Source organism: Martes martes (assembly GCF_963455335.1).
Source record: "Martes martes genome assembly, chromosome: 18".
Lineage (NCBI taxonomy): Eukaryota > Metazoa > Chordata > Mammalia > Carnivora > Mustelidae > Martes > Martes martes.
In genome coordinates this window covers 29,341,915-29,355,398 of record NC_137906.1, presented here as the reverse complement: position 1 = coordinate 29,355,398, position 13,484 = coordinate 29,341,915, and the positions used below count along the sequence as shown (strand labels likewise).

General features: G+C 42.5%; 1 protein-coding gene across 1 annotated transcript in view; it reads left to right on the top strand.

Annotated features, from left to right (window-relative positions):
• Positions 1 to 8,505: 8,505 nt before the first annotated feature.
• Positions 8,506 to 13,484, top strand: part of BMERB1 (bMERB domain containing 1) — a gene marked incomplete at both ends in the record, with an annotated part of 98,909 nt that continues 93,930 nt past the window's right edge. The window contains one exon of the mRNA XM_080830312.1: positions 8,506 to 8,611. Coding sequence (XP_080686438.1) covers positions 8,506 to 8,611 — 106 coding nt within the window. The remainder of the gene's footprint in view (positions 8,612 to 13,484) is intronic.

Below are 13,484 nucleotides of genomic sequence, written 5' to 3'. Positions count from 1 at the left end.
CTATAGATGTGCTTCCTCTACAGACAGACATCCCAGGCACTCCATATAAATGGAATCATGCAATACACATGTGGTCAGTTACGACTGGTATCTTTCACTTAGCATAGTGTTTTCAAGACTCACCCATGTTATAGCATGCTATTGACACTTTTTTATGGCCAAATACTATTTTAGCTTAAAAACATGCCACATTTTATTTGTCCATCGTCGTTGATGGACTTTTGTGTTGTTTCTAGCTTTTGGGATCTCCAGAATCGTGCTGCTATGAACGTTGGTGCACACGTTTTTATATGGTCGTATTTTTTCATTTCCTGCGGGTACATAGCCAGGATTGGAACTGCCGGGTCCTATGGTAACTGTGTTTATCCTTTTGAGAAAGTGCCAGGCTGACTTCCAAAGTGGCTTCTCCAGGGTACATATCCACCCGTAACACGTGAGAGGTCCAATTTTTCTCCTGAGTCTGTTTTAACAGATCTCTGCTTTGTCTGGGAGACCTGAGTAAATGCCCTCAAGGTGAGAACTCCAAACCATGAGCCAGCACAATGTAGTAGTAGGAATAATAATACAAACAGCAAAGATGATGACAGTTGTTTTGGGGCCCTCCGATGTCACGACACGCATGTTCTCATTTTGCCATTGCGGCAGTCCCCCCGCATAGTGTCATTAGAGGCTGAGAGGTAAAGAAAGTGAAGCTCAGGGAAATGAAGTGGTATGTCACATGGGGTAACGCAGCTGGCAGGTGGCAGATTCGGGGCTGGAACTCAGATACTCCAGATTTCAAAAGCCTGCGTTTTTGAACAACGTGCTGTTCCGGATACGCTCGGGGTTGCGTCCATTTACAAGTTGTTAACATGCCGAATAAAGGATCAAATTACCAAGATGATATTACATTATTTTCCCTTTCAATCAACCCAAATGACAGTTATACAAGTGTGTGGCACTGGCCCTTTGTAATCATCCAGCATCCCCTACGAGTCTGGCATTCCCAGAAGAGAGAGGCGCGGAGCCAGGATGGGAAGCCAGGGCTGGAAGAAGCACTTAATAATTCCACGCAGATGGTTACTTCAGTCAGTTACCGACCTTGAAGCATTACCACCCTAGACTAACACAAACAGACAGGGTTCTGGGGACGGCTGTGGCAGAACTCCTTTTGTCCCCTAGGATTACGGAATTGTATTACTCACACATTTTTAGAAACAGAATTCATCCGCTTTCAACGATGCAACAGCACGTGCTCAGTAGAGATGACTGGAGAATTCAGAAAATTAAAAAGGAAAAGGTTTCCCCCAACTTTCCACTCTTAGAAACAACTACTGTGAATATCATTGTGTATTTGCTCCTAGTCGTTTTGTTTTCCATGCATTAAAAACATTATTGATTCTTTTTCTGATTATAAAAGTAACACCTATCCCTTCTGGGAACATTAGAAAATTCAAACAAAACATTATTTGTTATCTTGACGGTCCATAGGTAGTCACTCTTAATGCTTTGGTATATGTCATTTCGATGTTTTCTTTTGGGGCACCTGCGTGGCTCAGTTGGTTAAGCATCTGCCTTCGGCTCAGGTCAGGATACCAGGGTCCCGGGATCGAGTCCCACCTTGGACTCCCTGCTCAGTGGGGAGTCCACCTCTCCCTCTGCTCCTCTACCCACTTCTGCTTGCTCTCTCTCTCAAATAAATAAAATCTTCTCTTTAATTTTTTAAAAAGATTTTTATTTATTTATTTGACAGAGAGAGATCACAAGTAGGCAGAGAGAGAGGGGAAGCAGACTTCCCGCCAAGCAGAGAGCCCGATGTGGGACTCGATCCCAGGACCCTGAGATCATGACCTGAGCCTAAGGCAGAGGCTTATTTACCCACTGAGCCACCCAGGTGCCTCTCAAATAAATAAAATCTTAAAAAACATAAGCCTTTTGTTTTATTGGATATGTATATATGTGAACAGATAACAAAATTGGATCACAGCATTTTTCATTTAATTTCTACTATTATCACTTTATGAAATACTTAATATGACTGAGATCACAGTGTACACTTGATCTTAACAAAAGATCAAAAACAATAGCCCATACTTTGCATTACACTGTGTTCTCTACTTTTCCTTCTTACGTTTTGGTGAACACTGTGTTACAATGTTTCCCCGTGACATTTCAAACTCTTTGTAAACATAACTTTACATTAAGTACAGAATTTATTTAGCCATTTCCCTTTTGTAAGATACTAGACTTTTCCCAAATTTTACAGAAATTATAAGAAATACCTTGTGCGTATTTTTCTTAATATTTCAAATATTTCTTAGGGTAGATTCCTAGGAGTTGGATGATTGGATCTAAGAGGTCTGGCTATTTTTTTTCTTTTTTTTTTAAATTATGACATTAATTTTAATTTAATACAGAAAATTAGAATAACATGACAAAGATCCCTGAACCTACTGACCATTTTGTCTTTAATTTTATTTATACACCCTTTTGTTTAGTTTCTTTAAAAAAATATTTCATCTATGTATTTGAGAGAGAGATGGATTGTACACATGAGCGGGGGAGAAGCAGGCTCCCTGATGAGCAGGAAACCCGTTGTGGGGCTCGATCCCAGGACCCTGAGATCCTGACCTGAGTGGAAAGCAGATGCTTAACTGACTGAGCCATCCAGGTGCCCCATTTAATTAGTTTTTAATACTGAGATATAACTTCCACACAGTAAAGGGCATTTATATTAAGTGGTTTTCTCAATGAATATCCATATTCACATATATATTATATCCATGTAAATCATATATATGTGTATGTGCATACACACACACACACACACACACACACACACACACACATCCCACCATGTCATCAATCATTCCAGTACATTTCTAGTATTTTAAGGAATTCCTCTTCTGGTGTATTGTTTAGTAGCCCCCCTTAAAGTAGCCACCATTCTGACACTTACCACTATAGATACATTTTGTCTGTTTTAGAAATTTACATGGATAGAATCATTCAGTATGTACTATTTTCCATCTGGTTTCCTTAGTTTAATATTAAGTTTCTACAGGTCATCCCTTTTTTGGTAGTAGTTTGGTCCATTCCATTGATGTGGTTATAATCCCCCAAAATATGTACGTATCCTAAGTGTTAGTGAGGATGTGGAGAAATGAGATCCCTCCTACATTGCTGGAGGGAATGTAAAATGGCTCAATCACATGGAAAGCAGTGAGGCTGTTTCTCAAAAAGGTAAACATAGAATTACCATATAACCAGCAATTCCAGTCTTCGGTACCTTAAAATAGGTATTCGAACAGGTATTTCTATGCACATGGCCACAGCAGCACTACTCACCATAGCCAAAAGGTAGAAACCACACACATGTCCATTGGTGGATGAACGGATAAACCAAATGGGGCGTATTCATACATGGCACGGCCATCCAAAGGAGGGAAATATTGATTCATGTTACAGCATAGAATACGTAAACAGTACGCAAAGAGCAAAAGGCAAAAAGACACAAAATTCACACAGTGTATGATTTCATTCATGTGAAATGCCCAGAACAGGTAAATCCATACAGAAAGAAAGGACCAGGGGTTGCCAGGAGCTGAAGGGAGAGGGAATATGGGATCACTACTTAATGGCCATGAAGTTTCATGAAAGTGTAATGAAATGTTTTTTCTTAATATTTTTCTTAATCTTTTTCTTTAAGGTTTGTGTTTTGGGGTCTTAGCTAACATAAGCTTCTACTGTGAAGGAATAAAGATATTCTTCTATATGATCTTACAAATTTAAAAAATTTTGTTTTTTCTCATTCAGGTCTTTAATCTACCTGGAATTTTATATATGATATATATCTATATGTTAGGAGGTCCAAGGCTGACAATTTTTTAGTTCTCCATTTGGTTAGGCAACTATTTCACCATCATTTAGTGAAGAGTCTATCCTTTCTGTACTCATTGGTAATGCCTCCTCTATCATATACCAGCTTTCCACATATATATGGGTCTATTTTGGGGCTCTTGATTTTCTTCATATGTCTTAAAGTTTTACAATAGGTTTTTAAAAAATATTTTATTTGACACAAATCTTATGCTTCACTTATTTTTCCTGTCTAACCAGACCAGGATCTCCCAAAGTAGAGCTGACAGGCATCCTTGTTTTGTTCCTAACCTTAATGATCAGGTACAGAGAGTCAATAGTAAATGTCAAATGTTTGCTGTTGGATTTTTTATAATGACTCTCTAGAAGGTTAAGGAAATGATCTTCTATTCTTAAGAAAAAAGGACAGACATATATTTGACTGCTGATTTTTTCAAATGTTTTTTCTGTACCCATTAAGGTCATCCAACAGGTTTTTCTTTTAATCTGTTACTATGGCATATTCTATCAATAGATTTTCTGATTATGAGGTCATGTCTACATTTTTTAAATAAATCTCATTTGTTCACAATGTATTTTAACATTTGAAATGTTTGTACCTGTGTTTATAGGTGAGCTCACTCTAGAATTATTTTACTGTGCCATTTTAATCTAGGTTTGCTATCAAGGTCATATAATATCCTCATAAAATGAGCTCTGAAATAATTTTTATGAAATAAGGATTATCTGTTATTTTGTTAAAGCTCACCTATAAGGGGCACCTGGGTGGCTCAGTGGGTTAAAGCCTCTGCTTTCGGTTCGGCTCAGGTCATGATCTCAGGGTCCCGGGATCGAGTCCTGAGTTGGGCTCTCTGCTCAGCAGGTAGCCTGCTTCCCCCTCTCTCTTTGCCTGCCTCTCTGCCTACTTGTGATCTCTGTCAAATAAATAAATAAAATCTTAAAAATTTTTTTAAAAAAAGCTCACCTATAAAACTGTGTGGGCCTGATGCCTTTGTGGGACTAAAGAGGAAAATAAACTTTTATATTAAGAATTCAGCTTTTGGGGGGCGCCTGGGTGGCTCAGCGGGTTAAAGCCTCTGCCTTCGGCTCGGGTCATGATCCCAGGGTCTTGGGATCGAGCCCCATGTCGGGCTCTCTGCTCAGCAGGGAGCCTGCTTCCTCCTCTCTCTCTCTCTGCCTGCTTCTCTGCCTACTTGTGATTTCTGACTGTCAAATAAATAAATAAAATCTTAAAAAAAAAAAAATCTGATAAGAATTCAGCTTTTGGGGTACCTGAGTGGCTTAGTTGGTTAAGCAGCTCACTCTTGGTTTTGATCTCAGGGTCCTGGGATTGAGCCCTGAGTCAGACTCTGTGCTCAGCGGGCAGTTTGCTTGAGGATTGTCTCTCTCCTTCTCCCTCTCCCCACCCTACACTCGCTCTCTTTCGCTAAAAAAGAAAATCTTAAAAAAAAGAGAATTCAGTTTTTGAAACAATTATTGATTTTTTTTTTTACTTCTTAAATACATTTTGGTAATTTACTTCTTAAAGAAAGTTATCTATTTCAACTTGTTTTTAAAAAACCTTCCTATATTTGTATCATGTATCCCTTTTCATTCTTAATATTACTCATGAGTGCCTATCCTGGTGGGTCTTGAGAAGTTTGCGCTTTTTTTTTTTTTTAAGATTTTTATTTATTTGTTTGACAGGCACAGATCACAAGTAGGCAGAGAGGCAGGCAAAGAGAGAGGGGGAAGCAGGCTGCCTGCTGAGCAGGGAGCCCAATGCAGGGCTCAGTCCCAGGATCCTGGGATCACCTGAGCCGAACCGAAAGCAGAGGCTTTAACCCACTGAGCCACCCATGCACCCCAAGAGGTTTGTTTTTTTTACTAGTCATATTCCCCCCAAGGAATGAGCTTTTGGTTTTATGGATCTCCTCTACTGCTTCTTATTTTTCCATTTTTAAAATTTATGCTCTTGTTATTATTTTTTCTACTTCACAGGTTTTATTTTTTTTTAAGATTTTATTTATTTATTTTAGAGAGAGAGAGTGGGGTGGAGGGGCAGGGGGATAGGGAGAAAGAGAGAAACTGAAGCAGACTTTGCATTTAGCATAGAACCTGACGCCGGCTTGATCTAACAAAACTGAGATTGTGACCTTAGCCAAAATTAAGAGTCAGACTTTAATCAACAGAGCCCCCAGGGCACCCCATCTGTTCTTCTTCATCAAAGTCTTTTGAGTTGAACACTTAACCCATTTTTTTTAACCATTTTTACCATTTTTAAGGGTATAGTCAGTGGTAGTATACTCATTCATTTGTATGCAGCCATCATCATTCATCCCCCAAATTATTTTCATCTTGTAAAACTACAAGTTTAACAGTAACTCTCTATTCTCCCCTCCCCCAGCTCCTGGCAATCACCATTCTACTTTCTATCTCTATGATATTTGACTCCTCTCAATGGCTCATGTAATTGGAATCACACAGTATCTGTCTGTGACTGGCTTATTTCCCTTAGCATCATGTCCTCAAGGTTTATCCGTGTTGTGACATATTGTAGAACGCCCTTCCTTTCTAAGGCCAAAGAGTATTCTGTTGTATGGCTAGACCATATTCTGCTTATCCATTCATCCTTACCCACTTATTTTTAGCCTTTTTTTTTGGGGGGGGGAGTCAGTTGGAATTTATTTTTTAACCTAAATTCAATTACTTATTATATATAACTTATTATAAATTAACAATAAATTATAATTTATTACAAGTTATATATAATTTATTAATCATACATAATGTATAATTATATAATTATATATAAAATATATTGTGTAATAATTATATATACTATATTATATATAATTATATATAATATACATATATATTTTATATATTATGTATTTTTATTTATTTATAAATAATTTTTATTTTATTTATTTATTTTTTATTTTATTATAAATAAAAATATTTTATTTATAATATTTATTTATACATGATTATGTAATAATTACATAATTATTATATGATATATATTTTTTCAGGGGTACAGCTCTGTGATTCATCAGCCTTATATGACACCCAGTGCTCATTACAACACAAAACTTCCCCAATGTCCATCACCAATTTTTTTTTCCTGTAGGCACTGAAGGCTAAACATTTACTTCCACCAAAACTTAACAAGTTTTGATATGTGGTACTTTCATGGTTATCAACTCTAAACAGTTTATGATTTTCATTCTTATTTCCTTTTTCTCCCATGGGCTATTTAGAAGTTCATTACTGATAATAACTTTTTTTTTTAAAGACTTATCCGCTCATTTTGAGAGAGAGAAGGAGTGTGTCTGTTGGGGGAGAAGCAGAGGGAGAGAAGCCTCAAGCAGACTCCCTGTTGAGCACGTAGCCCAGTGTGGGGTTCAATCCCTTGACCCTGAGATCAAAACCTAAGCTGAATCCAAGAGTTGGACACTCAACTGACTGAGCCACCCAGGTACCCCTATTGATAATGACTTTTTAAGGACACTTACTACCAGTGGCTAAATACTTTCCTTAAACAACTAGGCCATGCAACACATCCACAAGCTTAAAGAGATATAAAAATCAACCCAGATGACATCTTAAAAGCAACAACAACAAACAAACAACTCATATCCTCCAGCCTCCTTCCCACCACTCCCGCCATACAGAACACCATATCAGAGCAGTGTAAGAAATCACTATGATAAAGAGGCTAATTTCGGATTCAGTGGCTGACCAGGCCCCTTGGTAAGTGTGGGACTTGGAGCAAACCATCTTTTTGCACCTCAGTTTCATGATCTGTAAAACAAGGCTGAGAAAAGAGCATCTGTTTCACAGTTATTAGGAAGTTTAGCACCCAGCCCTCATTCAATAAACTCTTCCTAATTTTTATCAATCTAGCTGCTGATTTTACTTTGTACTCTTAATGCTTCCATGCTGTGTGGCTAAGATAAACCTCTGAGTTTCTGGGAAGTAGAGATCCGTGATCCAAGCAGCTTTGTTATATTTGTGTCCAAAATATGTTCATGTCTCCCTCAAGTTCATGCAAACACCTATGGAGTTGATACAGGGCATCGGGGTAACAAGACTGTCCCATTCCACATTCTAGTTCCATGCAGAAGCAAAGCCCAGAGAGTCTCACAAAAATGCACCTGACCAAGCTCAGAACCCCCACAGATTCAGGACCACACTCAGGCTTCTGCACACTCCCCACCAAAGATGGATCCATCGCCCACAGCGAGAGAGGCGCTCACCAATCCCACTCAAAACCTAGCAGCCCGCTGACAGATCACAAAGCAGCGCAGTGTCCCGGCAAAGCATCACCACCGGCTTCAGCACGGGCGGGGGCTATGTTTTTACTTCCTTTGGGTTGGTTCTATTTTAGTTGTTGTTCTTGTTGTTCTTCTTAGAGTTATCATCTGCCCCTTTCTCTCTACCCAACCCCCCAGCCCCTCTCGCCTCCAGTGCGCATGCGCCCCACATCCCTCCCCCTGCTGGGTACCAGTCAGCGCTCCCCGGCCCTGACGGCGGAAGAGATGGAGCAGCGTCACGAGCGCCCGGCGCCTTAAAACGCTGCTGGCTGGAGCCGCCTCCCTCCCTGCAGCCCGCGGCGGGGATGGAGTAAAGGGGGACCCGTCGACCTGCCCGCGGGGATCAGCGATGGAGTTAAAGCAATCTCTGTCCACCCATCTGGAAACCGAGAAGCCTCTGAGGCGCTATGGGGCGGTGGAAGAGACGGCGTGGACAGCGGAGGGACTGGGGAGAAGTGAGTACTCTCGGCTGGAAGGGTGGGGGGGGGGACCGTTGGGGATCCGGGCGCTGGAGCCTGTGGTCGCAGGAGCGCAGGGATCGTGGGGGAGCGGACCAAGGGGAGCGCCCCCGCAGCGGGGCTTTCAGGGCTGGGGGGGATGCGCAGCGCTGCGCAGCGACGCGCTCTCCCGCGAACCTTTTGTTAAGGGGGACCCTCCAGGCTGGGCTTCGCCGGGAGGCTCGGGAATTCTCAAGGCAGCAAGCCCGGAGCCTGGGGTGGACTCGGTAGTCCCGGATCCGTAAGCTCGCAGCTGGTCTTGGAAAGTAAGGTCTTGCCCGCAGCGGAGAGAGGAGAGTCGGTTCTCCGCCTGGGATGCGCTAGGACGCTGGAGCGGTCGGACCATCCTGGAAAGCGCCCACGTCCCTGGAGGGGGGAGTGTCCGCTGGGTTTCTGCCGTGTTTCTTCCCCGGCGCCGCGAGGTTTAGGGCACACCTGAAATCCCCAGCTTTTCTTCCCCCGCCTTCTCCTGGGTCGCGGGTGGGACGGAAAGGGTTAGGGGAAGGTTAACCCCGTGCGCACCCTTCTCCTTTCTCCCTTGACTCATTCAGTCTTTGGTTTGGGTATAATCCTAGAAGGCACTTCTGAAACGGGCCGACTTTATTTGCCGAGTCTGTCTACGGTATTTAGGTGTCCACGGTGTTTGCAGATGAACCAAGGATTTTTGTTTTTCATGAATAGGATGCAGCAGTTAAAACTCCTGCTTTCGAGTATAGAGGCAGCCGCAAGGGCCCCAACAGGGGCACTAGCCCTCCTTGCAAAGCCAGGGCTCTCTGTGGTGCCCCTGTCTTTTCACTGCTCCCCCTAGCACGCTGCCTCCTGCCGGGCTGGGAAGGGCCTCTCACCCTTCTCAAGGACCCTCAGCTTCCTGCCTTGGCTCTGGGTAACCGTGCTCATCTCCAATCGCAGAGCTATGCTGGATCAAAGTATTGAGTGTGCTCCTGTCTTGACTTGGTAGAAGACGGTGTGGGTCCATGCATATGTGTGTGTGTGTGTGTGTGTGTGTGTGTGCGCGCGCGTGCTCCTTCTCCACACCTGTTATGACAAATTCAGAAAATCTTCCTAGAATGGCTCAACTGTATTCTGGTTCTCAAGGGTTCAAGTTGAAACCACAATCAAATGCCTTCGTTCTGCACCTGGCACCCACAGTGCTCCCAACCTCTTTTCTTGCTCCTTTAAAAATCTGGGTCCTTCCTCCTCTTTCCTCCTTTCAAAACCCGTTGGCTTTGGTACTTTGGCGTGACACCGGGGCTGAGGGGCTCTGCTTCCTACAAGCTCAGAATAATCCCCACAATGGCTGCCTTTTATTGATAAGACGGACATGCACCAGGTCCTGTGCTAAGAACTTTAAAGGCATTATCTCATTCAGTCCCCACAGCTACCTCCCCGGGTGAATTCTGTGACTTCCCGTCCGCAGCTGGAAAAAGCACGGCTTGCTAGGAGCCGTGACGGTGAAGTCTCAGAGTCAGGATTTGAACCCAGAGCCCCTCTCTGCTTTTAACACGAAGGTTTATTGCTTTCACAGTTTCAGGAAGCTCTCTCAAATCTGTGTGAGTCTCAGAACACATATAAGTACACGGCCACCCTTTTGGTCTCTGGAGCCCCCAGTGGCCTTGAAAGAATGCTGGGTCCTTGCAGAGCGGAAGCCGTGTTCAAATACGCTCTGGGTTTGAATGCTGGCTCTGCCCCTCACTGCCTATGGGACTGACTCAAGGCACATTTCTAAGCCTTACTCTGCCTCTGTTCTCTGAAATGGGGATGGTAACAGGACCTACCTTATAGCTCCATTGCAAAAACTCAGTAAGAAGGTATATGTCGAGCTCAAGGTTTAAGAGCTCAGTACGTGTCGGCTGCTTCAATTATTTTATTACTACATCTGTAGAAGCAACAGATTTCATCCTTCCATCCTTTGCAAGGCACTGCATAAAGAACACTCTGGACTCAAACTGCCATGATGGTCAGTTCCCTAATCATTCTCTTACAGCTTTTTATTTTCTCACCATTTTGCTAGGACAGTTTTCAAACGTACAGGCAAATCACACTGAACACCTAATGTAAAGCATTTTAGCTCCTGAAATTTTTATCCTTCTGAGTCTTAGGCTGCAAACCGTTAAAAGCCTAGTAGAAAAGCTTTCTCATCTTCTCTGTTCCAAACCATCAAAGACTCTGACTTTTGCTTCCTATTCACATACAAGACTACAGTTTCTGATCTCCTTTTGCATGGATCCCCAAATCTGCTTTTTTTCCCCTCCCATTCGAACTTGAAATATTCTTAAGGCACCCATCCAGAGTCCCCCTTTTGAGTCATAAATCTGCGGTTGTTACCTTTAGAAAGCTTTGATCTCTGGACTTTTGTCTGCAATCTGACCTTTTTTTTTTTTAAGTCTTTTTTTTTTCTTCTTAAAGATTTATTTATTTATTTGAGAAAGAGAGAGAGAGCATGAGCTGGAGGGGCAGAGGGAGAGAGAGAATCTCAAGCAGACTCCGTGCCCAGTGCAGATCCCCATGCAGGGCTCAGTCCCAAAACCCCGAGGTCATGCCTGAGCCAAAACCAACGGTCAGACACGTAATCAACTGAGCCACCCAGGCACCCCTTAAAAACAATTTTTAAAGGGGAGAAAAGATTGCAGAACTGGTCATTTTCAGGATAAGTTGTATGAACTATTATCTTCAATTTTAACTATAGTTTTTAGATGGAAGATACATTTCGTACAGCAAGAATGGGAGTTTTGAAATCTGGTTAAATGGGTCCAAACCGGTTCTAACACTTTGTTGCTTTGACATCCTGGGAAATCGGTGAAACTCTCTGTGTGTCAGTTACCTCATCTGTAAAATGGGGATATGTTGGTTTGAGACTTTGGGAGCTTCTCCAAGGTGAAATTCAAAACTGAACCCCCACACATGGAGAGGAAGGAAGGAGAGACAGAGTCAGGAAGCTCCACAGAGACAGGTGGCTGGTGTAATCAGCAAGGAAATTTATAGGTGGCCGCAAGAGATCTCCATACCTGCCCGCCAGAATCTTAAATAGTTTCATGGAGGCCTGAATTGGGTTCAGTTATATATACTTCCAGATGGTCCTGGCAACACCTTAATCTTTCAAGGCTGTGCCCTTGGAATAGCTCCTGCTGTGAAAATGCTTGTACATTTCAAGGACAGGGGAGGGAGGGAGGGAGGAGTCTGCAGTTGCTCGGGGGGCTAGCTCTTGGGTCAAATAATGGTCATGTCCTCTCCATAACCTCCCCCAACAGGATGATAATCATAATGACCACTTCAGGCTGTCAGGAGGTTTAAATGGAATAATGTATATAATGCATTTAGCACAGAGCCTGGCACGCTATAGGCACTCAGTGCTATAAGGTTGTCATAATAGGACATAAGTGGATGGTACCCAACAGCATGGGAAAGGGTTATTCCGAGCTCACCAGTCAGTTCTTACTTGTGTCCATTACTTTGTAAATCGCAGATAATGATGGTGTATACACCACGTTCCTCCTCGTGGGAATGTCCGGAGGAATGGCTTTTGAACTCTTGCAAACCACCTGGTATTTTCTCCTTTGAGAAGGATTTGAAGCAATTGCTTACATCCACCTGAGACAGCATTTTGCCCCTAGCAGTGAGTTAGTTTTTTTTTTTCTTTTTACTCAGTTGGAAAATGGATAGTGACATTTTGGTGTGGTTCGATGTATAAAAATATTGCTTTCAACCAACTGTAATTAATTGAGAGAGACACAAAGACAAGGTGACTTTTGAAAAAGCGTGGCGCTTTTTAAAAGCACAGTTGTCTGTGGTCGTAGCCATTTCACGATAGGTTTTCATGTCCCCTAAAGGGTGATCAAGATTTTGGACAGGGGAAATGTGGGGTGTGGGGGTGGGTGGGGTAGGCACTGGCACAGTGGGGAGGAAATGCCCTTAGAGGTAAAAGCACTGGCAAAAGCACAGAGGTAGAAATAAATGAGCTGAGAGTGAGGGACTGGTCTAAAGCAGAGAGCTGAAACACCAGGGGAGGTGACGATTATTTTAAAGTCCAAGGGTGTGTGCTGACTAGCAAGCAGGTCATTCCAATGGCCAATGTTTCAGGTATTAACAGTGGGGGAGTGGAAATAACACGGATTGCCGGCGATCCACGTAATCGATTCTTGGCAAAGGTTTTATGTTCCTTTCATCTGTCTGATTAACTATGCTAATTTTATTATCTCAGTTTTATTTTGTTCTGGCATGATTTCTTTTTTCGAGTGTACAGACTAGTATGTGCACTTCATTAAAAAAAAACTGAAATTCATCTGAAATAGAAAAATAAAAAGTGAAAAATGACCTTAATCTGTTCCTCCCGCCCATTCCCCGTGTATTCATTCAACAAATAGGTATTGAGTGCTTTGTGACAGCCAGAAAGTGTTCTAGGGGCTTCGGATACAGTGTTGAGCAAGGCAGACAAGGTACCTGCCCACGGGGAGCTTATGTTCAGAGAAGTGAAGGGGTCAGATAATACATAGGCAAACAAATAATGTAGCTCCAATGGTAAGTGTTACATGGGATATAATAAGGGAGGGATATTTCCCATCTGGTGGTCGGGAAATGCTTCTCTAAGAAGGTGACATTTTGCCAGTAAATGTCAGAGATCAAATGCAAAGGTCCTTGCCGTGTTAGAGGAAGAGACAGAAGGCCAAGGTGGTTGGCACCCAGAGAGTCCAGGAGGACAATGGGGATGAATCAGAGGGGAGCCAGACTGGGTAGGGACTTGTAGGTTGTGGTTACAAAAAAAAAAAAGGTACATATTTTATTCCTTTTACAGAGGAAGCTACTGCTGAGTGTTAAGCAGGAGACTAACATGAGC